Source organism: Pseudorca crassidens, chromosome 2 (genome assembly GCF_039906515.1).
Source record: "Pseudorca crassidens isolate mPseCra1 chromosome 2, mPseCra1.hap1, whole genome shotgun sequence".
Lineage (NCBI taxonomy): Eukaryota > Metazoa > Chordata > Mammalia > Artiodactyla > Delphinidae > Pseudorca > Pseudorca crassidens.
The window spans coordinates 21,452,409-21,476,392 of NC_090297.1; the positions used below are offsets into that span (position 1 = coordinate 21,452,409).

General features: G+C 53.6%; 1 protein-coding gene across 6 annotated transcripts; it reads right to left on the minus strand.

The window, feature by feature from the left end:
- Positions 1–5,975: 5,975 nt before the first annotated feature.
- FGR (FGR proto-oncogene, Src family tyrosine kinase) lies at positions 5,976–23,459 on the minus strand. Of its 6 annotated transcripts, none has more exons than XM_067725014.1 (14): positions 23,327–23,376; positions 20,215–20,288; positions 16,253–16,315; positions 15,010–15,239; positions 14,435–14,537; positions 13,519–13,617; positions 10,325–10,428; positions 9,930–10,079; positions 9,125–9,280; positions 8,849–9,028; positions 8,194–8,270; positions 7,803–7,956; positions 6,896–7,027; positions 5,976–6,787 (listed from the first exon to the last, which is right to left on the minus strand). In XM_067725014.1, the coding sequence occupies exons 4-14, from the start codon at positions 15,227–15,229 to the stop codon at positions 6,579–6,581; spliced, it is 1,584 nt and encodes a 527-aa protein (XP_067581115.1). In that variant the 5' UTR covers positions 15,230–15,239; positions 16,253–16,315; positions 20,215–20,288; positions 23,327–23,376; the 3' UTR covers positions 5,976–6,578. The 6 variants fall into 6 exon arrangements, with proteins under 6 accessions (XP_067581115.1, XP_067581113.1, XP_067581114.1 ...); XM_067725012.1 differs by having other exon boundaries at positions 15,010–15,242; positions 23,327–23,375; XM_067725013.1 differs by lacking the exon at positions 20,215–20,288 and having other exon boundaries at positions 23,327–23,459.
- Between the last annotated feature and the right edge of the window lie 525 nt (positions 23,460–23,984).

Consider the following 23,984-nt stretch of genomic DNA (forward strand, 5'->3'; position numbering starts at 1 on the left):
TTAAAATTGTGTTGGGTGAGGGGGGGTGGTCTCCCCAAACTCAAGCTGAGTCTTCCTGTAGGTGGCTGCTGCCACCTAGTGTCTAATTGACATCTCTGCTTCACCAGCCTAGTCTAAATGGGGACTACCCAGTCCTCAAAAACAGCATCTGGGGTCACCTCAGGCTGGGCAGGGTAGCTATAAGCGCCCAGAGAAAGCAGACTTGAAGGCGGGGACCCAGGTCCTGGAAGAACCTGCATCATCCTTTCTGGGTTCTGCTCACTCCAACCATTTTTGATTCAATGTAAGCAGAAGGTGGTATAGCTAGACCCCAGGAAATAGAGGTGAGAGTCCAGAGGTAAAGTTGTAGGGCCCAAGGGTTTGGAGGCCATGTGGAATAGGAGCCAGACAGACCTGGTTCTTTTTTTTCAGCTGTGCCAAGCGACATGCAGGATCTTAGTTCCCCGTCCAGGGATCGAACCTGGGCCCCCTGCAGTGGAAGCGTGGAGTCCTAACCACTGGACTGCCGGGGAATTCCCCAGACCTGGTTCTGATTCTGCATTTACTTGTGTGTCCTTAAAACTCGCTGAGTCTCAATTTCCACATGTGTCAAGTTGAGGAGTAACCCTTTCTCTGTGTTACAGGCAAAGCTGTTGAGAAGATTTACTGAACACATGGATGTGAAAGCACTTTGAAAACTGGCACGGGCATGCTGAGGGATTATTAAGTCATGATAATAATAATGACAATAACTGAGAGGTCACAGCAGCCTGGAACCAGGCCCCTGGAGCTCCTGGAAAGGGCAGAGTGAAGGGAGCCTTGCCTTCCCTGACTACAGAAGTTCTGGGGTTGGTCCCACTCTTGGAGCTACCGCAGGAAAGGTCTGGATTGCTGGAGAGGAATTCATCCCAGTCCACAGAAGGAGAAACTGGGCCAAAAGAGGTTGAGGGCCTGTCCTGAGCCACTGAGCTACTGATCCAGGAACAAGAGGCCCGTTGGACTGGAGCCATTATGGCCTTGGTTTTCCCCTCCTCTGGATGGGAACGGCTCAGAGCTGGGGCCCAAGAGACCATGGAAGCAGGAAGCCCTCCTTCACTGTGGTACAGTGGGAACCAAGGCCCCCAGGTCCCCATTATCCCTCCTCATGGGCTAGCCTCCCTGCACTCACCCCTCCCAGAAAGTCCTCCCACATTCCTCCAGGCAACAGGAAACCCCAGCTGCAGCCCAGACTTCAAACGGCTCCTCCCTCTGGGCAGGGGGTGTGGGAGGAGAGGCCAGAGGCCAGAGGGCAAAGGTCAGCTTTGTTCCTGCCCGAGGTGGTGAGGGACCCAGGGGGAGAGAGAGGGGGGCAGGGTAGAGCCCTTGACAGCCACACTGCGTGTGTGTGTGTGTGTGTGTGTGTGTGTGTGTGTGTGTGTGTGTGTGTGTCTGTGTCTGTGTGAATTCCTGTGTCCATCAGGGCATGCATGGTTCTCACTGTCAGCCTGTGTCTGGGGGTAAATGTGTGTCCTTGGTTTCCTTTTGGCTCGAGGACCTGAGTTATATGTCTGAGCGTCTGTCAGTATGTGTTTGTTTGTCTGGGTGCTCAGCCTGGGGTCCCACTGACATGTCTGTAGGTGTCATCACGTGTGTTGATATATCTGGTTCACAGGCCTGCCCAAAGCTCTGTGTTCTCCTATGAGTGTGACCTGGTGTGGTTCTTTGTGTCCAAGAAGGGTGTTCCTCTCCCACCTCTTCCCCTCCCATCCTTCCTCCGTGTTGGTCACCACGGTGTTCCTTCTGGAAAGTGAATCTGACTCTGTTATTACCTTGCTCAAAACCTTCAGTGGCTTCCGTGGCCCAAGGTTTGGAATCCTAGCCCGAGGGCAATGGCAGACAAGACCCCCTGCCTACCTCGTCATCTTCATCTTTAGCCACTGATCCCCCTCAAATTTTTTACTCCAATCACACCTACTTAATTGTATCTCTCTGCACGGTCCCATTTCCTGCCTCTGAGCTACTTAATTCTGTCAAGTCTGGAATGCCCCTCTCTTGCTTGCTTCTTTCTTGCTAGCAAACTTTCACTCCTTTTTCAGGTCTCCGGTGGTGAAGCAACACCTCTAATGAGAAGACTTCCCCCTGCCCAATTGAGTTAGGACCCTCCCCTGTTCTCCTACGTCTTCTGCCTGTGCCTGTCTCCTTCACTCTCACTATCATTACATTGTGAGATTTCTGAGAGCAGGAACTGTACTGAATTACTGTCTCTCCCATTCTGATGGATTGGGAGGCTCTGAAGGGACCTGGTCCTCCTGTCTCGGACGAAAGTTTTGGATGTAGTGCCCAGAGTGACCACTAGAGGGAGTATGGACACCACGGCAAAACCATCGCGTGTGTGTGTGTGTGTGTGTGTGTGTGTGTGTGTGTGTGTGTGTGTGTGTGTGTGTGTGTGTGTGTGTGTGTGTGTGTGTGTGTGTGTGTGTGTGTGTGTGTGTGTGTGTGTGTGTGTGTGTGTAATGGATGTGGATGGCCGGGTAGAAGGGAGGCTTTGATACTGTACCTGGGAGAGAACTCCTGGAGTGGATAGTGGGTCCACCCAGCTCAGAACTGGAGCTGTGGGATCCAGAATAGACTCATCCCAGTAGGTCCTGGGGCACCGAGATTTTTCCTCTCTGACTTTTCTCCACAACTCAGGGACCATAACCCTTGGTTTTCTCACCCTCCTACCTCTTGCCTTGACTTTCCAACCATCTTCTTATATGCCTCATCTTTTCCCTCAACCCTCCCATACATAATTATTTGCTCTTGCCTGACTTGGCCTTGCTCTCCCATACCTCTGGACCTTTGCACATGCCATTCCCTCAGTGGGAGATGATCTCACCCTCTGGCTGCTTCATCAAGCAGACTTTTCTTTCACCTCCTCCAAGAAGTCTCCCTTGGCCTCCAGACTGACCTTGCCCCTAAGTGTTGTAATTGTTTACTGTTCTGTCTCCTGGACAGGACCAGCCTACAAGAGACATCAGTAGATGTGTGTGAAATTAATAAATGACTTGGCTCTTTTATGAAAACAACCCTCAGCACATATGGGGCTACCCCCACCCCCTATCCTCCCTGGCCCTGACTCTGGTTGAGTATTATACTTCCCCATCCTGCTCCATTAAATAAGGCAACGTGACACAGGGGGATGCATAAGACTTTGAAGTCACGCAAACCTGTGTTCAAATCCTGACTCTATCATCCAGCTGGATGACCTTGAGCAAGCGTTGTAGTCTTTCAGAGTCTTTGTTTCCACTTTTGTAAAACAGGAATAATCATACTTCTGCACTGCCTCATGGCGAGGCTCAAATTAGACGAGGCATGTGAAACATCCAGCATTAGTCAATTAGGTGTCCTCCTCCCCCACCATGAACTTGGAAATAAAATTGCCCTCTGAGTCTTAAGCCAGTAAAATCACGCATCACAGAAGAGAAGAGCCAGGTGGGGGAGTGAATGAGACGAGAGATGGTTTTGTAAATGACTGAAGGGTTTTGTGAACGGTGGAAACCGCAATCAAGGTGACCCGCCTGTAATCTCAGGGAGGCAGGGCGAGGATGTGATTGAAATTGAGAAAACAGAGGCCTAATCAATTGCATTGTGCTCTATCTGAAGGGAACAGAAGGATGCACAGAAAAGGGGGTGCAAGGGAGGATTCGTTCGGCTGCACCAGAGGGAGGGACAGGGAACCAGTAGACATAGGGATTCCAGGCTCAGGTGGCTCTGGTCTCTGCTGAGGAGTCATGGGGGCCTGGTGGACTCCAGGTGGCTCACTGCCCTGCTGGGCCTCCATTTAAACTAAATGGATATCCAGGTGCCAGGCAGAGCCCCTTTGGGCAGACAGGAATAGTCTGGTCCCAGGGAAAGACTCTAGATACTGAGAGCACTGATTTTGGAGTCAGAGGACCTGGTTCAAGCCCCTGCTCTGCCATTATGTCTTATAATCTATTTACTTCACTGCGCTTCAGTTTCCTTATTAGTAAAATCAAGATATAATAGCCCTCACCTTATAGGGCTCTGTGCACTTAGTAGGCGACATGCACTTAGTAGGATGTCTGGCATAGAGTAAATGATTTGTAAGTGGTAGTGACAAAGACAGCTAACATGTATTGTGCATTTATTTCCATTTCAAAGATAAAGAAATTGAGGCTTGGAGAGATTAATAGCTTGCACTAAGTGGCACAGCTAGCAAGTGGTAGAGGCAAGATTCACAATACTACACTACAGCTCCAGAACTGTGCTCTTATCTGCTTACTCCATGGCAGGTGGAAACACTAGGCTTCTGGTTTATACATCAGGCTCTTGTGAGTTTGGTTTGCCAGAGAACATGGCCTTCTGGAAGCCTTGGCCCCTGAGAGTTGGAATGTACAGAGCTAAGGCTCCCACTCCTGTGACCACTTCTCTAAGCAGCCACTTGGCCTCTACCCATCTTATCGCTCCTGTTCAGCCATCCCCAGCACAGGGCTGAGCACAGGGAATGCTCCATCTGCACTGGCCACCTCATCCGCTTTCCTTTAAGTCACTCAGCTTGGGGGGTTTCCAGGGACTCCTTCTACCAATATTTCGAGAGAGAAGGATCACCCAGACATCCACCTGGGACAGATAGGATCTTTTCCCAAGGCCCAGAGGCAGCAAGGTCTGGTAGAAAGATCATGGGCCTTGGTGTGAGATCTGGGTTCAAATCCCAGCTCTGTCACGTATATCTGTGTGACCTTGGTACATCATGTAACCCCTGGGCCTCAGTTTCCTCATCTGTAAATGGAGGGGGGCTAATCATAGAACCAGATTCAGGAATGGGTTAAATGAAAAGATGGATGTAAACACATCCGGCATTCAGCTGACACTTAATAAATGAGTTATTATTACTATTATTTCTACCCAGCCTGACTGTGAACTCTTCTAGGACAGGGACAGGTCTTGTTCATTTCTGTGTTCCCAGGGTCCTGCCAGCAAATGGCCCTTCACAGAGTCAATGCTTAGTCATTGTCTGCCAAGCGTAGCAGTGATTCCCAGCCCCCAGACTCTTTCCCCTGGCCATTCCCTTAATAAGTCAGGGGTCAACAACTTCCTGATGGGAGAGGTGGGAATCCTTATTCCCTGTTCGTCTATTTTTTTTTTTTTTTGCGGTACACGGGCCTCTCCCTGTTGTGGCCTTTCCCGTTGCGGAGCACAGGCTCCGGACGCGCAGGCTCAGCGGCCATGGCTCAGGGGCCCAGCCGCTCCGTGGCATGTGGGATCTTCCCGGACCGGGGCACGAACCTGCGTCCCCTGCATCCGCAGGCAGACTCTCAACCACTGCGCCACCAGGGAAGCCCTCCCTGTTTGTCTTGTTTCCACCCGGAGGCACATCAGCTGCTGGAGTCTCTCAAAGGGGGAGCCGCGGGGGGGGACAAATCTTCATTGCAGGGTACATGGCAGGCTGTTAAGCAGCCCCCTCCCTGTCCACTACATGCCAGTAGGAGCCCCCAGTCATTGTGACTAACAAAACTGCCTCCAAACCTCTCCAGAAGCCCCCTGGGGGCACAGTTGCCCCAAGTGAAATCCAATGAGCTAGACTCTCAGGCCTCTCCCCACCCACCCCTTGTCCCTTCTGGGGAGCTGCAGAGGGTCCACTGTGGTCTTCCCCCTGCCCCACTCGGGGAGGCCTGAGGGTCTTCTGTGGTGCCTGTGATGAACAGTAGATCTGCTGAAATTAACTAAAGAATTAGCAAAACCACTGCATGCAGACTGAAAGCTACATCAGTAATGAAGGAGATGTTTTGATCTGCAGTTACCTGTCTTCTATATCCATCTCTCAACTCACCCTAAACTCACAAGGGGATGAGCTTCAGGACTTTGGGGTGTCCTAGGGCACCTTGGGTGCCCTGTGCTTAGTAGGCATTAGGGCGCTCTCTTGCCTCCCCTGCCTCCCAGCGGCCAAAGCAACCCCACTCACCTCCCACCGACCACCATCCCTCCCACAGGAAGGGATTTTCACGGCTCAAGGATTCATATTGTCACTTTTCTTATTTACAAAATCAGTAAACACACACATGATTCAGAGAGGGGATGAGCCCTCAGCAACACTCTCCTTCACCCTGGGCTTGGACCTCAGTCCTGGACTACAGAATCCATCCAGCAGGAAAGGGATCCGGCAAAGTCTTTCCCTCTCTTTGTAACTTACAGACATGAGAGAATTGAGTAGGAGGTGAATTCTGGGGGCCAGGACCAGGGTGGGATGACAGGGTAGGAAAGCAGGGACAGGAGATAAGTGAGGGAAAGGATATACAGTTTTATAAATAACTAGACAAGATGTGAGCATTTCTTTTGTGGGAGGAGTGCAGACAGGAAGACTAGAGGCATGCAGGGGCAGAAGTGGGAAGGGGAGAAATAGAGATTGGGGCCAGAGTTGGTGAGGGGTTATCTCTGAGCCTTGATTTGCCTCATCTTTAAAATGAATGGGTTGCCCTAGATGATGCCAAAAGCAACTTGCTTGCTCTGACATGCTAGGACTCTATAGGGTTCTAGGCCTGCGGGGCTTTGGGACCAGAGCCCTGGCAATTGGAAGGGCTGGTGAGCACCCCCAGAGAGGTGGTTGATGCCCAAACAGGCTATGTCTCATCCCCAGGCTGGTACTGGGGTTCTGTGGAGGTGAAGTAGTCCTCCAGGAAGGACTGCAGGTACTCGAAGGTAGGCCTCTCATCCGGGTCCAGACGCCAGGTCTGTTCCATGACCTCGTACAGGGATGCTGGGCAGCCTGTGGGGCACGGCATGTGGTAGCCATGCTCCACCTGTTCCAGCACTTCCCGTTTATTCATGCCTGGAGGGTGGGGCTCCGTCAGTCAGGGGGCTTAGCCCCTCCTGAAGAGGCAACCAGGAAGAAGCCCTTCCCATGACCACCCTTCCACCTCCCCACCTCCCAGCAAACCTGGGTAGGGGACTCGGCCCTTGGTGATGAGTTCAGTGAGCAGGATCCCAAAGGACCACACATCTGACTTGATGGTGAATCTGCCAAAGAGGGCAGCCTCTGGGGCTGTCCACTTGATGGGGAACTTGGTCCCTGGGGAGATTGGGGGAGAAGGGAAAGTTAGTGCAGAAATCCCTGGGGACAGCTGGATTAAGAGAATGGCATCTTTAGGACTGGAGACCCTAAGCACAGAGGTCTCTGGGCATAACAGAAAAGACCTGGTATCTAGCTAGCACTTGTTACTGTGTCTAGTATAATACCGGGCACTTTATAAACATTGTAATAATTCCAATCATAATAATAGCTAACACTTGTATAGCCTTTACCATGTGCCAGGCACCATTTTAAGCGATTTACATGCATTAATTCAATTAACTTTCATGAAAACCCTGTGAGTTTTATTACTATTTTTTTTACTATTACTATTATTATCCCCATTGTGCAGAAGAGGAAAAGGTGGCACTGAGTAGTTAATAACTTGCCCAAATCACACAGCTTGTAAGTGTCTAGGATTCATACCCAGGCATTCTGGCTACAGCATTTTCCCTATTACACTCTATGGTCTTTCACTTGAGATTTATAGCAGTGCCTTGCACATAGTAGGTGCTTGGTAAATATCTGTTGACTTACTGTTGTCTGAATATTTTCATTGAGAATTTTATTGTGAGAAAAGACAGCTCCCAGAGAGGTTAGGTGACTTGCCCAAGTCCACATGGTTGGTAAGTGAAGGAGCTGGGTTTGAACCCAGAGTTGCCTCTTACACTACATTAGAGTGGGAATGTCCCGGATGGTCTGCGGGAATGTGGGGCCCCATGGCAGCCCCTTGGTGCACTGGGGAGCTCTTGGAAGGTGGGGTGAGGCAGGGCACCTTGATGGGGGTTGTATTCATCATCCTCGATGAGACGGGCCAGCCCGAAGTCAGCAATCTTGCACAGCAGCCGCTCCCCCACAAGGATGTTGGCTGCCCTCAGGTCTCGGTGGATGTAGTTCATGCGCTCCATGTAGGCCATGCCCTCAGCTACCTGGGGGCGAAGGTATAGAGAGATGGGAACACCATGGTTTGCGTGGGGGATCATTTGAAAAACCCACTTTCCAGACTGGGGCTCAAAGAGAGGGGCAGTGCCCTGCCTCAGGTCGCACAGAGGATCCAGGGGGCTGGGGCTGCACTTCCAGGGGCAGGCTAGGCGTTTGAGGACACAGGGATTTGTGGAAAATAATAGGAGGGGCTCTGAGAGTTAAAGGCTGTTGTCCCAGTTTACCTGGGCTGCCATGTCCACCAGTTGGGGCAGCCTCAAATCCCAGCCCTCCCGGTCCTTGAGGAACTCCAGCAAGCTACCTGGGGAGGAGAACTCAAAAAATCAGCATCAAGACACTACTCCCAGCTCCAGGCTTGCCTTCTCTCTCTTGGCCTCGCCCCTCTCCATGACTCCTCTCACATAGTTTGACCCCATCCCTTGCTCCCAGGCCTCTCACCCTAGATCCGCCCCCGCTCAGGATTCTGCCAGGTGCCTCAACCCTTCACAGATCTCGCCCAGGCCCTACTCTCACAGACACCCTGATTCTGCCCACGTCTCATTTCTTCTCTTCCTCCATCTTCCCTAGACAAACCCCACTAAGACTCTGCCCCAGATCCTTTCTCATCACAGATCCCGCCTTCACTCGCCCAAGCTCCACCCACCAGCTGACCACCCACGAGGCTCCGCCCCCAGGCCGGGCCCGCCCCGTCTAACTTGGCCCCGCCCCCACTCCCAGCGCGCCTGTGTTTTCACTCATTCCGGCCCCTCACTCGGACCCTGCCCATTGTTCCTCGCCCCATCCCAAGTCGCCACCCAAGTTCCTCCCCCAGAGACACGCACCTTAACTTCGCCCCAAATCCCGCCCTTCCAGACTCCGCCTCATGACCCCGCCCCTCACCGTGGCACAGGAATTCTGTCACGATGTAGATGGGCTCCTCCGATACGACTGCGTACAGCTGCACCAGCTTGTCATGGCGCAGCAGCTTCATGATCTGCGCCTCCGCCAGGAAGGCCTTCGGGGACATGGTGCCCGGCTTCAGCGTCTTCACCGCCACCTTCGTGCTGCCGTTCCACATGCCTGTCGGGCGGAAAGGCTTGTCAGGACCGGCTCGCCGCCGTCCCAAGCCCTCGCCCCTGCCTCGGGCCCCGGCCCCCGCTCCCAGGACCTCCGTACCCAGCCACACATCCCCGAAGCAGCCGGTACCCAGCCGCCGCTCGAGCGCGATGGAGCTGCGGCTGATCTCCCAGGCGTCCTTGGCCAGGCCCAACGTCTGCGGCTTCACGGTGGTGCAGGCCGCCGTGAGCAGGTGGCACAGCCCATCGTTCACCTCTGGGCAGTGGGGGATTGGGAGGTTGGAGGTCAAAGGCAGACCAGAATGGCCCACACATTCCTCACCCCACCCCAGCCCCCAAGATCAGTTATAAGGAACTAGGACACAGCTGAGGTCACAGGCCAGGGCAGAAGGCAACCTGGTCCACTGAGTAGGTGAACATGTTGGTGCCCAGGGAACGAGGTGGCACCAGAGGGAGAGATGATCCCTGAAAGGACTGGGGCCTTCGCATAAGAGGTGGCCTCCAGCTGGGCCTGACAGGTAGAAATGGATTTGGGAATTCCAGACAAAGGTGTGGACATGAAGCCCTCACCCTTCCACGGACCTATCCTTGGCCTAACCAACCAAAGCAGAAACCAGGCATGGATGCTAACCTTCCCCTCAACCCCACAGCCCATCCTCCAAGTCAGGTCCACTCAGTCTCCTACCCAGCTCAGACATTAGAGGGCATCGTTTGGCCATGGACAGCTTCATGCCTCAGTTTCCTCTGGAAACCTACAGAGCAGGATCTTGGGCTGGGAGCCCGGATATTTGGGTTCTAGTTCTGGTCCAGCCACTACTGCTTTGGGAGCCCCTTCTCTGGGCCTCAGTCTCAGCGGATTGGTTCAGGAATCTGAAGCACACGCCAGCCTTGAGGGCTGCCCTCACCCAGGTAGTGCTGCACCAGCTCCTGTACCGAGTCGAACTGAGCCCTCGTGGTGATGTAGTAGCCACCTGTGTCCAGCTTGCGGATCTTGTAATGCTTCACGTGATCGCCTCTGGCCTGGTCCCAATCCCGGATGGACAGGGAGTAGGCGCCTGTGGGCAAGGGTCACCTCTGGGCCAGCTTTCCTCGTCATCCCCAGTCTGGGAGCCCAGAGAGGCCCACAGGGCTGGGGACTCTGAGGTTGGATGGCCACATCCCCTGAACCCAGTCCCAGCTTTACCTCTGCCCCTCCAACCCTGTCCCAGTCGTGGCCCTGTCCCAAGCCCCACCCCACGGCTCCTAGCCTCCCCCCTAAAGGCTAGGCTTCCCTGTTGTATGGTCAGTGGCACAGCCCCACCTTTGGTGGTCTCGCTCTCTCGAATGAGAAAGGCCCCCCGGGGGTTCCCCGGGGAGAGCAGCTGCCTCTCTGAGTCCTTCCTCCCGATCTTTCCAAAGTACCACCTGTTGGGAGGGCAGGCAAGAGTCAGATACACCCAGTTCAACCCCCAACCCAGCCTCCTGGGAAAAGTCACCTCAGTAGCCAAGATTCAGCCTGATTGGGAGGATCACAGAGAAGGCGAATGTAGAATGCCTGGTACACAGAAGGTGCCCAATAAAGGTTAGACTTCTCTCCACTCTCTGGGTTTCTCTTGAATTTAAATTGCTAGAACCCCGGTCATCAGTGACCTCATCAGGGTCCATCTCACTACCGCTCCTTCCATAGGCTCATTTACAGATGAGGAACTTGAGGCACAGAGAGGGGAACTGACCTGCCCACAGGGCTGGCTGATGAGCTCTACCTGAAATCCTTTGCCACCCACCCTACTTCTTTTCCCACCATCGCAGGCAGTCGCTCAGATTCCTCTCCCTGCACACATCTCAAACCCTTTCCTCATTTGTCGTCCAGATCGACACCGCTTCCTGCTTCTCTTCCCCTCCTTTTTTTTTCCCCCCTCGGCTGCACCTCGTGGCTTGTGGGATCTTAATTCCCTGACCAGAGATTGAACCCGGGCCACGACAGCGAAAGCGCCGAGCCCCAACCACTGGACTGACAGGGAACTCCCTCTTCCCCTCTTTTTGACGGCTGCTGCCCAGCTCTGACTGCTGCTTTTCCTCCACTCTCTTAAATCTGGATGTTGTTCTAAGTCTCTACTTCAACCTCAGACCTCAAGCATCCCTGCTGTCTCTTGGATATTCTTTCTGGGACTGAACTGTAGCCTGAAACCAACTGTGAGAGTACACTGGGAGAGTCGAGGTGACCGTAGGTGTCATAGAAGACTCAGATGTCGTTTGATCACTAAATTGGCCTGTGACCATCTTGGGCTGAATTAAAAGGAGCATAGTTTTCAAATCAAGGGAGGTGGCAGTCTCAGTGAACTCTGGGACTGTCAATCCATACCTGGGTACTACGCACAGTTTGGGGAAGAGGGGAAGGCATTGGCGAATAGCGTGTCCAGGAGGGCAGGCAGGAAAGGAGAAACTGTTGAAGAACTATGCAGACAGAACACATTCCCAAGTTTTATCAATGCTCTGCCCCCACTCACACCCATGACATTAGCTACATCCTTAATAATTGACGTAATCATAACACCGCTTATTTTGTGTCAGGCTCTGCTGTCATACATATATGTATTCATTTAAGTCTTATAACAACACTGTGAAGTAGGTACTATTATTAACCCCTATTAGACAGACGAGAAAATTGAAATGCCTAGTGGTTAAGCAACTTACCCACAGCCACTCGACTCTTAAGCTGTGCTGCCGGAACAGGAACCCAAGCTGTCTGCTCTAGGGCATGCGCTCTTGACCACGACACTGTTCCTAACCATGACACTGCATGGAGTGCCTCTCTGAACTTCACAACACTGCCGCCGAGATGTGGACCCCCAAACCTCTCATCTTCTGCCTCATCACCTCTCCTCTCCTCCACGCCTCCTACCACCCTCTCCAGATGAAGGCCTCATCCCATTTGAGCTCAGGACCCCGTTCACTCCCATCTGCTCAAGGACACCTCTCCCCCACCGACCAGCCCCCATCAGCAGCCTCTCCATCCCACCACCAGCCTCTACATATGCCCACATTTCTTCCTTCCCCAAAGGAAACCGTTCTAAGCTCTATCCTGCCATCAACATTCTGCTATATCTCTCACCTTCCTTCACTTGAAAAAGCACTTCACACTTGGGTCTCTACTTCCTCACCTCCCACTCCCTCCCAGGCTCTGCTGTCTGGCCTCCACCCCCACTTCACATGGAGAGATCTCTCACCAAGGTCACCCCCACTGCCAAATCCAGTGGCAGCCTCTGACACTCCCTCTCTTGTTTCCTGAAACCTCCCCTCCACCCTCTTGGCTGTTCTGACTTAGCCTGGCCTGGTTTTCCAACAGCTCTTTCCAAAGTTGGGTCCTAGGGCCAATCTCTTTCTCACTCTTCTCCCTCTTCCTTCACTCCCCTGTGCAGCTCTATTTATCATCTCCACTCTGAAGAGTCCTGCCACCCCAGCCCAGGTGTGCCCTCTGCAGGAGCCACAGCAAACAAACTAAGGAGCCTTAGTTCCAATGAGAATAAGATGCCCCTTCCTCTGGGCTAATTCAGGGGCATGGCTTGGCATGGGCTGGGCACCTCGCATACAAAGCACAACCTAATCTAATTGCTGGCCGTCTCTTCCATGTGGGTGTTCCTCTCCACGAATTCAACCTAACAAGCTCGCTCATGTATCTGTGCCTGCTCCTGTGTTCCCCACTTTAGCAAATGGCACCCACTCAGTTCCTCAGGAAGGTTTTGGGTCACCCTGGATTCCTCCCACTCCCCATAGCCCAGTGGCAAATCAGTCACCAAGTCCTGGTGACTCCCATTCTGCCGTCTCTCCAATCTTTACTTTTCCCATATATGTATGTATATGTGAGGCTAGATAAAGAGTTTTTATGAACCTCAGTTTCCTCATCTGTAAAATGGGACAATAATAATATCCATAGTGTTACTGTGAGAATTAAATGAATCTAGATAGGTAAAGTATCTGTCATAGTATCTCAATTACATCAAGATACTCCATAAATGATACTTGCCTGATTCCTTAATAGAATTAATTCTAAGTAATGCCCCCTTCCATCTGTTTAGCACTTTACAATTTTTTTTTAAAGTTCATACACTGCTGTTATCTCCGAGAGGCTATATATATATAATGCTTAGCAAATGTAGCCAGACTATCTGGGTTCAAATACCAGCTCCACCTACTTACTAGCCATGTGAACTGGGCAGGATATTTAATTTCTCTGTGCCTCAGTTTCCTCATTTGTAAAATAGGATTCTATTAGTTTCTAACTTTGTTAATGCACAGGAAGCACTTTGAATAGTGTCCAGAACATAGTACATGCTAGATAATATTTACTTACTCTTAGTGTCATCATTATTATCTTTTTATCCTCACAAAGATCTTACAGAATTACAGGTAAGGAGACAGGCTCAGAGTAGAGCTGTGACTTGCCCAAGAGGTGGCCTTGAGTCTGGACTCCAGGGTCCTGTCTGTAAGGCTGGCCTCCCCCCAACCCCTACTTACTCTTCAGCCTGGATGGAGTCCACAGGGGCCACGTAGTTGCTGGGAATGTAGCCAGTTTGTCCAGAGCTGAGGGACCGAGCCTCCCACCAGTCACCCTCGCTGAAGGCACAGAACAGGCGTCGTCGTTGGCAACCCAGCCCCTGGGGCACCATGGGGCCAGGCAGGGTCACGCCAAGGATCAGGTGGACACTGGCCCTGCCAACCCCTCACCTTGGGTACACACCCTCCCCAAGGCTTTCGTCTGTTCTGCCCCAGCCACTGCAGCTGCCCCGGGAGCTTCTCCCTGCTGAAGGAATATGTCTGGGGACATCTGGGCCTCCTGGCTTTCTTTTCTGACACTTCAGCTGGGCTGGGGTTTGGGCGGGCAGTGGACAGCTAACTAGGTCACTTCTCCATTAAAAACCCCTCCAATGGCTATATTTCCTTCTTGATAAAATCCAGACTCCTCAAGATGGCTTAAAGAGCCCTGCAGAATCTGCTCCCACCCACCTCTCCAGGATCTGCTCTCTCTGTTCTGCACTTCATACTTTATGGCCCACCTATACTGAACCACTTGGTGGTTTCCAGAAGTCATCATTTAGTTTCGTTCTCTCTAGTTTCATTCTCTCTCGCTCTCTCTTCCTTTTTTCTCACCCCTTCTTTCAATGTCTATTCATTTTTCTAGTCTCAGCTTAGAAATCCCTTCCAGAAAGCCTGCCCTGATCACTACTACCCTGGAGACCATGGCTGGTGTTCTTTCTGTGCCCGTAGTTCCTCAGGCTTCCCCTACATAGTAGCAACCACCCCGGCCTGTGATTGTCAAGGATCCCTCCCCAACTAGGCTAGAGCTTTCTGAGGACAAGGAGCAGGCAGGATTCCTCTCTGGGTCCTGCTCCCGGTCTAGGCCGTGTCCTGAGCTGGTGGCCTGATCACTTACATGTTGTTCAGGATGTGGAACTTCTCGCCCTTGGCGAAGGTGAGGTCATCCTCTGTTCGGGCCTCATAGTCATAAAGGGCGATGAACAGGGTCACCCCAGTCCCTGCAGAGTCAGGGCTACTCATCAGGGGGCACCACAGGGGCTGCACCCCCAGAGTCCTGTTCCACAGCCAGGCACTACGCCTCCCCACTGCTGCAGTGCACTGGCTCGCAAAGGTCTTTGGAATGCAGTGGATTTCTGCTTTGGACGTGGATTCAGGACACACACCTTCAAGCCCATCCCTCCCCCCTTGGGGGCTCCCTGGGGAGTCGCTTCTGCTCTCCCCCACCAAGCAGACTTCCCACCGGCATCTGTCATCAGAGTCCTTCTCTCAGACTGGGAACAGAACTATGTCTCCCCCTCAGACTGGGGTTTCTGAAGGTAGGGCTGTACATACTCCCTCAGACTGTGCGCTAAAAGCAGGGCCGTGTCTCCCAAATCATAATGGAGGCTCCTAAGGGCAAGTCCAAGTCTCTCCGTCCCCTAGGTCCTGCCAGGGTCCAGTCAGTGCCTGACTCCAGCCCATTGGACTCACCTGAGATGCCCCTGATGGTGCCCCCATTGAGGAAGGCGGGGCTGGCGGGCTGAGGGGAGAAGTTGTTGTAGTTGGGGATATGGGTGAAGGAGGATGCAGGCCGGCCCTGAGTAGGGGCAGGGCCACAGCAGTCTGCAGCCCCGTAGCCCCTGAAGTCCTCTTCCAGGCCACCATCCTCCTTGGGCCCCGGCTCCAACTTCTTGCAGAACACACAGCCCATTCCACGTGCCCTGCTACAGAACGGGGGCATGCTTCACTTGGGGCCCCTGCCAGATATGCCACCCTAGGCACACATGCACGCACGCTTGCACACACACACTCATGCAGGCATGCAGCTTTCTCTCTCAGGCCTGGAGTAGGGGGTGTCCTCCCTAGTGAGGGATAGAGGTGGGGCAGGGCCACCGTTGCGTCCACCCCCCCAGCTGCCTTAGTGTGTGTGGAGAGAGTATGTGTCTCCTCCACGGGGCTGGTTTTCTGCTTCACGATGTTGCTGTGTTCATTTACATATTTTTGCCTCCTAGCGCTTCAATGTGTTGGGTTTCCGTGACTCCGTCAGAGTGCTCGTGTGTGTATCTCTGAGTATTTGTGAGTTTGCTGGTGTGTGTGTGTGTGTGTATGTGCAGCCTTTTGTGAATGTCTGCGTCTGTGTGTTTATGTGAGTGTGTGTATGAGTGTGTATATGTTTATTGCATGTGATGACTCTGTGTGTTCATGTCTGTATGAGTATTACGTATGCATGTGTTTCTGTGTGAGCGTGCATGTGCGTGCCTGTGTGTGTGTGTGTGTGTGACTGTGCATGCAGGTGGGTGTGTGTGAGTGGGTGCCTCTGTATCTGTGTGTCGCGTCTGTGTGCATAGCCCTGAGTGGGAGTATTTGTGCCTGTCTGCGTGTGTGTATCTGTGTGTGTAGGTCTGTGTAAGTAGGTGTGCATGTCTCTGTGGGTATGTGTGTGTCTCTATGTGTGTGTGCATGTCTATGTATCGATGTGTGTTTGTGTGTAAGTGTGTGTGAGGGCTGTGTGCCTGCACCTGGAGCTTCCCTGCAGAGGGGGATCAAGGCCATTTCCTGTCGTGGGTCCAGCCTCTGGCCTTTCAAGCTGCCTCATTCCGGCTCCCCCATCTGTTACCTAGCAACAGGGTCCTTGTAGGAGGAGGGGGCTGTGAGGAATTGTGGGGCCCAGAAAAGCCACCCCTACCCCATTTCCTGACCCTGAGAGCCCTCAGTCCCCATTCCTCCCACTCACCCCTCAGGCCCCTACTCCTGGGTCAGTGGGGCTGCGGCATGGTCCTTGGGAGGGGCCAGAGACCTGAAGGCGAGACAGAGGACACGGAAGGTGAAGTCTCTGCCAGTGTTCCTGCAGCCAGATGCCGGCGCCTGTCCTCTCCGGGAAGCCAGGGGGCCCGGGCTCGGCCCTAGCGTGCCTTCTGCCTTCATTTTCCTTCCCACAGCCCCGGCTCACTTATACATCCACCCCCAGACAGGACACGCCACCGCACCAGCCCTCTCGCACTCATATCCACCTGACACACCAACACATAGAGTAGCACCCATGGCAGCACACAGTGACACACCAGTACTCACAGCGCACACTTGCATGAGTGTGCTCACCAGCACTGCCACACACCAACACAACTGACTCTCACACGAGCCCAGGCCCTGATGCATGGTAGCACACACAGGCACACACACGCCACAGGCTGCCTCTCAGGCTAACAGACTCGTACACTCACACACTCGTACCTTTGGGTTAGACTCATGTCTCTAATAGGATTTCTGTCAAGCCCTGCTCAGCTCACTACAGGCCTCTGGTCACTGTCTCCTAAAAACAAGCCCAGCCTCCGGGCGCTGCCTCTGTTCCCACCCTGGGCTGGGTAAACCCTGGCAACCCCAGGACTATGTCTGGTAGCTGAGTGCAGGTGGACACCTACCTCCAGAGCTTGTTCTTATCCCCACATCAGGGGAAGGCCCAGGTCAGAAGCCAGAGCCACCAGGGTCCCTTGGGGAACCCCTAAGTGAGCCAAGCCTTTGTGTCCTCTGAGCGACACGGCAGGCAGGTCATTGAGCAAGGGCTCTCCACGCCCCTCCAGAAACTCTGCCACTGCAACACTCAGAGAGGAACTGCTGGGGAGAGGGCTCGGTTTCCTCAGATATGAGATATGAGAGGGTTCACCAACCCAGTGAACCCTGATTTCTCCCAGAGGGGCCCAAGGATCCTTGGGACAGGTGCCCGGTCTTGCTTTTCTCAACTCCCAAGTCCAGTTCCCTTTATGGATAGCCTCCCCCCTCTTCTCTATGGGTCCTGCCCCTCCTACCCAGCACGACTCACCTCTTCCAGGAAGCCTTCCTGGATCCACTGGATCCAGCTGCTTGGCTGATGGCTCTGTCACATCAGTGCCCTGACTCCCACTCTAGACCCACCAGCCTGTCTCATGCTCCACTGTAACCATTCTCCCGTGTGTGTGTGGGGGGGTGACACCCATGTGGTGAGCTGTGAAGCAGGCTGTGGTTTGAGCCCCAAAATAGGCCCTGTTCACCAAGCCATTGCCGAGGTCTTCACCTCAGGACCCCTCCCCTGGGGTGAAGCCACTGTCTGAAGGGCTACAGGGCTGGTTAGACTCAGGCAGAGAATAGACGTGGAGGTGGGGGGCATCTAGAGCTAAGGCAGGGGATTTCAGGCACTGAGGAAACAGATGGGGGTAAGATGAAAACAAAGGTTATAGGGTGAGAATGGAGGTCTTCTCACAGGAAGACACATTGCACGTCTCAAACAACACAGAGCCCTACACGCAGGTCCACACGGCCCTCCCGACACCTTCTCAGACGCACACACGTCACCTCAGCTACACGCAGCGCCTCACACAGGGACTCTGAGCTCCTCTGTACAGATTCACAGATGCAGACATCTGTGAATACACACACACCTTCAGCCCTCACCCATCTACACACACACACACACACACACACACACACACATGCACACACACATGCACACACACACAGCCTCTCCCAAAGAATAGCATATGGAGGATTTATAGCACTTCCTCTGTGCCAGCCACTGCATTCAACGCTTTATATATATATATTACCTCATTTTATTCTCACGACAACTCTACGAGGTAAGTATTATAATTATTGATAAGGCGACTGAGGCACAGAGAGGTTTAGAAACTTGCCCAAGGTCACACAGATGATGTATCCTGGCGTTTGGTTCCAGGATCTGAACCACTTCTCTCCATTGCCTGGTCACAGACACAGATGATTACAGCTATTCCTGCAAGCATGCACAGGTGCACAGAGCCCCCAGAGGGAAACCCAGAGATATATGTAGCTCCCCCATCCCTGAGTCACAGACCCACACAGAGCTCCCCTCTGTAAGAGATACAAACTTATACAACCTCTTGGGTCCCCACTTAGATACAATGCGGCCACTTCCAACAATACACAGGTACCTGTTACCACAATGTTTTCAAATCAGCCTAAGGGGAGCCCAGAATTCTGCACGCCTGGAGTGGAACGTGGGTTCAGAAACTGTCAGCTTCCGAGAAGGAGGCGGAAGGCTCTATGGGCTTAGGGAGAGCCCTGGCAAAGCAGCGGGGGCAGGGGTGAGGGTATCCTGGTATACTGACTTAAAAGAAAAGGGGGGAAAAGGGCCCTGATTTGTAGCAGTTGCTGATTTCCATGGTGTAAATATTCCCACCATGGCTGATTTCAAGTTACTGAAGTGACTTCCTGAACGCTGGGCTGGAAAGAGATTCGCAGAATCAGCTCCCAAGAGCCAGTACCAGCTAGCTAGCTCCAGCATATCACTGCCAGAAAGAAACAAAGAGAAGAGACAAACAGACAGAAATGAGAGGTAGAGAGACAGAGAGGGACAGAGACGGAGAAAGAGAGAGGCAGAGACAGAGAACTAAAGAGCTAAAGCTAGGAAAGAGAGAAAGGGAGCAGGTAGGGTCCTCTCTGCTTGGCATCTGCACGAAGATAGCCCCCCAGGACTCTGTCCTCACCTAGCTCTGATCTCAACTACCAGCCACCAATTCCTAGGAGGGTAATTTGACTTCCTAAAAGTCTGGGGTGGGGGGGCAATGACTATTAGTTCTAAAATGCTAATTTATTAAACACCTACTCAGTGCCTGACATTGTGCCAAGCAATTCCCATGATTGATCTCATTTAGTGACCCTATGAGGTAGGTTTTATTTTTACCCCTATTTTACAGATAAAGAAGCTGAGTCACAAAGGTGTTAAATAACTTCCCTAAGATTAGCTACATAGCAAGTAAGGGGAAGCTAAAATGCAACCCCAATCAATTTGGCTCCAAAGCCCGTCATAAGCGATGTTGCATTTTGAAGCCCTTGTGAAAGCAATAACGTATGTACCTTAATGAGCACCTACAGTGTGCCAGGCCCTGTGCTACATGCCCTGAATTCTCATTACAGCCCCGCGAGGGGAAGTGACCTGCCCAGGGTCTCTCAGGCAATCACTGATTTTCATAGCTCTTAGAATCTGAATCCAGGTCTCTCTTTTCTTAGCGCTGATCTAGGCTGCCTGCTAACACCAGAAAGGCACTAGCTCAGAGAACGGCTACAAGTGTTCTGGTCGCTGCAGGGAGTTGAGTCTGTCAATAAACATGCCTCTTGAACATCTGGTTGACAGGAGTTGGTTTCCAAAGTCTGATGGATCAAAATCAGGTTGTGGATGTCAGAGCTGAGGTCCAGTCCTGGACCATGTTGTTCCCACCTTCAGCATCTCCCTCTGTGTGGTCCTACCCAGCTCTGGGGCCTTGGGTGAATAATGTGAGCCCTCTGAGCCTCAGTTTTTGCATCTGTACCTTCTGTACAGTTATTGGGAAGGCTCTTGCCCAGTGTGGCTGAGTGAGGCTGAGAAGCATATGCTAGAATGACCCCAGGGACCATTTATCAGTCTACCTCCCTCTTGCGTGTAGGGGGGAAGTCACTTGCTGGAGGTCAAACAGCCAGACAGGGGATTCAAAGCCAGGATTATTAATTTGGGTCCAGAGTTCTGTTCCCGGCTATGCTCTCCAAAGCCTGAGCAGGAGGTCATGCTGTCCCTGACTGGTGAATGTCATATTTCCTACCCAGCTCCTGGCCAACTGATCACACCACCCCTGACATATGGCAGCTGGCCACCCAGCAGGGAACCTGCCTCCCTCCCACCCCTACTCCTGGACATAGGAGCCCCAGGCTCACCCATCTTCCTTGAGGTCCATACTTGTCAACGCCACATCAGGGCTTTGATGGAGACACAGGACGTCCTGTGGGATCTGAAGACAGATTTCGCCTCAAATTCTACCCTGCCTGACAACTAGCTGGAGACATTGGGCGAGTCAGTTCACTTCTCTCTGAGCTGCAGTTCCTTCACCTAGAAAATAGGAATCTAAATCTCTACCTCATGGGGTTGCTTCTGCGCATCAACTGCAGTCAAGCCCCTGAAAGCACAGGGCACTCAGTAGTTGCTCAGTGAACTTTCACTTCTGTTCCCTTCCCTTGGGGAAGCCCCCTCTGAGGCTGAGGGAGGGGGAGCTGCAAGGCTGAGAAGAAAGAGAAGTGCTCTGGGTGCGGCGGGAGGGCTGAGCTGACCCAGCTCCCTGGGGGATTTCACCATAAGGGAACTGGGACTGAACAGCAGCAGGAAACCACCATCCAGCAAGAGTTCCGGCTCCTCCTCAGGGCTCTGGGCTGGCCAGGAGCAGGCCCAAGTCTCAGCCCCGCTGCACACCGTCCCTCGCCAAGGCCTGACACCCCTGATGAATGCTTCCACCCCTCACTGGGACCCTCCATCCCTCACTGGCTCTAGTGCCCTTACTGAGCCCTCATCTCCCTCACTGAGGCCCTCGCCTCTCATAGGACCTCCAACCATCTCGCACCATTCCTGCTTGAGGCCTTACCACCCCCAGCCCTGAACACCCAGGGGCTGAGGCCATACCAGAGTCTGACTCTGCCACCCGTAGGGCCAGGTGCCTGCAGGGGGGAGAGGGGCCACACTCACTTTCCCCTCCACATGGCCCTGAGGGCGTCAGCTGAATTTCCTCCATTTCTTGTGGGTAAAGGTGGTTTCTCATCTGTTGCTGAAAACCTACTCATTAGCCTCTAAAATAGGGGTCTTGAGGGAATGGAGATTCTTGGGGGATGGGAGCCATGGGTGGTCCAGGGGGAGCTGAGGGAACAGGAGCCTAGATTCCAGTGTGGCCAGACTTCCCCGGGGTCCCATGGTAGCCCAGCCTGGTCTGCTCTGTGCAGGAAGGGCCCTGGCTCCTCCTTCCCCAGTTCTGGGGTCTCCCTATCCATCCTCCCAAAAGTCTGGCCACTTCCTTTGCCACGTCAGCCCCAGGTGGCTGCAGAGAACACCCAAACACCCACACATATGTTCACATGCCCATGCTCATTCACTCAAAGCCCAAAGCACATCCACAGACACTCTCCACCCTCACTCACCACTTCACACCCACTGGGGAGCAGGTGCCAGCCATGAAGCCCAGGAACCCCATACCTTCTTCCATCACACCCCTCCTCACCCGCTCCCCCCTCCAGAGGGCTACGTGGGATTTGGTAGGGTTCGGGGGGAACGCCGGCCTCATCTCTGGCTACTTCCTTCACCACATCAGGGACGGGATGCCCTGGACTCTGGGTCCCTACTGCTAGCCAGTCAGTCCTTCACTCCCAAACCTCCATCTTCCCATCTTAGAAGTGGGAACACAGCCCTGCTCTCCCACCACCACACACAGATGGAAGGATGCCAAAGGACTCAGGGATCACTGGTTTCAATAAAATGAAGTTTCCATAAAACTCATATTGAACTTTGTATTATTTGGAATTGAGAACGGCAAAACTTGCTGACAAACCAGTGCTTACAACATGAACATAAACACAAAAAATAGCAAAAAAAGGGGGGGCAGGGGTGTGGGGGACATATCTCAAACCTGCTGACTTTCCCAGTATGGGGCCTCAACAGACCCACAAACATTTATTTCACTAGAAGTCAGCTGTGTGCTGGTTCCTGGAGGCCCTGTCAGGCTTCTTGGTCCCGCTCCATGCTTTTGGGAAAGTGAAGGGGTGATGTCTTAACCCCTCCAGCACACTGGGCAAAAACTGCTTTTTGCACCTGGTTCTCATGACTGGGGATAAGGTGGGGAATGGGAGCTGGGTAGGGGCAGAGATAATGTCCTACATAATTCAAATGAGGAAAATGAGGTCCAGAGAAGCCCCATAACTTGCCTAAAGTAACACAGCAATCAAGGTCCCAGTCTGGCTAAGTCCCTGAGAATGCAGATTCCCCACCTCAGGATCCCTGAACACTGAGCATCATTGCCTTACTCCTCTGTCCCGTAGGCCGCCCTCGACTGAGGACCCAAAATGGGGGGGGAGGGGAGGGGACCAAAGGGGGCACCGCGGGCGTTGAGTCCTGCTGCAGCCAAGCGCTGGGCTCGGTCTCTCCGCCCTCTTGTTGCCATGGAGACAGCCCCTCCCTGCAATCGCGGTCAAAGGCAGGATTTCCGTCGGGGCGGCCAGCAATTCCCGGATCCCGAGAGGAACGTGGACCGAGACCGCCACCGCGGGCCAGGAGGGGGCACCCAGAGAGGCCCATCCCTGCCGAGGGCGGGGACTTCCCCAGGAAACGGGAACCCACGCCTCCAGCAAGTTGAAGGAGTCCCCTAGCCAACCGGGACCCGCCCACCTGTGCTGGGCGGGAGAGTCTAGGGGGCTGCAGCGTGGCAGCCTCCCCTCCCTTCCCAGCTACAGACTTCGCCCCCAACTTCTGCCGATTCCGGATAGGGGGACTTTCTGGACCACCGGAATTGCGCCCCACGTTCTGCGTCCTCCAGAAATGGTTCTCCTTGACCCCTTTCTGGCAAACTCCCTCACCTGATTCTCCCAGGCCCCCCAAATAGTAGTTCCTCTCTTCCAGACCCCTCAGCTTCTCCCCAAATTCTCGCTTTCAAGGTTCCCAGGCCCTTGTGGGGGTCCCCTCAGTTTCCCTCCCCCGACTCAGCCCCTTTCCCAAATTCTGTCTCTACAGGTTCCCTCCGTTTTCCCCACCAGACCATTTTGGGGGGTCCTTTTAGTTTACTTTCCCCATATTCCCTCATCGCCCTCCCCAAATTTTACAGGTTTCACTCTCCAGGCCTCCTCAGTTTTCCTTTACAGGCTCTTTTCAGAGCGGGGTCGCTTTGGCCTTCAACTCCCTCAGCAATCTTCCCCAAGTTCACGTCCCCCCACTCCCCAGCAACCCGGACCCTGGGGCCTAGGGCGGGCTGGGGGCGGGGCACCGCCTGCCCCTCCAGCCCCACCTGACTGCACCTACCTGGTCCCAGGGGACACCGCTTCTGACCGACCCCGGGGCTAGCCAGCCGGGGCTCCCAGCAGCCACAAGTACCGACGGGGGTGGGGGCGAGAAAACTGGGGTGCTGCTCGCCTCTGACCGCCGCCCCCTCTGGGCAGAGAGGAGGAAGCAGCCTCGGACTTCTCTTATTGCAGCCGCAGCGGCGCGGTGGCGGTGGCGACGGGGAGAACTTGCAGTCACGCCCCAGCCCCAAGCCAGCTGCCCGCAGCGGGGAGGGGCCCTCAAATCCCAGGCCCTCCCGCCCCCATTTCCCACCTTCCCCCGGGTTACCGCGGCTCGGCTTTCCCAGGCCTCCCCCTGCACCCTGGCTCCTGTCCCCAGACCTGAATCCCCAGCACAACCTTCCCAAGACCCCCTCCAAAGGGGCAGGTTCCTCACACCCAGAAGCACCTGCTCTTTTAAAATCATGGCATTTGAGGTTAAGAGGGGCTTTTCTCTATCACTGCCCCACCCCCCTTCTGCAGCTGAGAAAACTGAAGACAAGATGCGGACAGACCTTAACCCAAATTCTCACAGCCAGTTGACCTCAGACTGCTGTCACCAGGGCCACTTCGGATCCAGTCACCACACCTTGCCATCCTTGGGGACTGAGCGCCGTGGAGGCAGGGATCTAGGACAG

Bases quoted from the DNA above. Each gene is read 5' to 3' on its own strand.
- FGR (XM_067725015.1), bottom strand. From the start codon at position 15,229: ATGGGCTGTGTGTTCTGCAAGAAGTTGGAGCCGGGGCCCAAGGAGGAT. The intron at 10,080-10,324 runs GTGGGGCTGTGC...CCTTGCCCACAG, and splicing joins AGAGAGCGAGACCACCAAAG to GCGCCTACTCCCTGTCCATC. The intron at 9,029-9,124 runs GTACGGAGGTCC...TCCGCCCGACAG, and splicing joins CTTCGGGGATGTGTGGCTGG to GCATGTGGAACGGCAGCACG.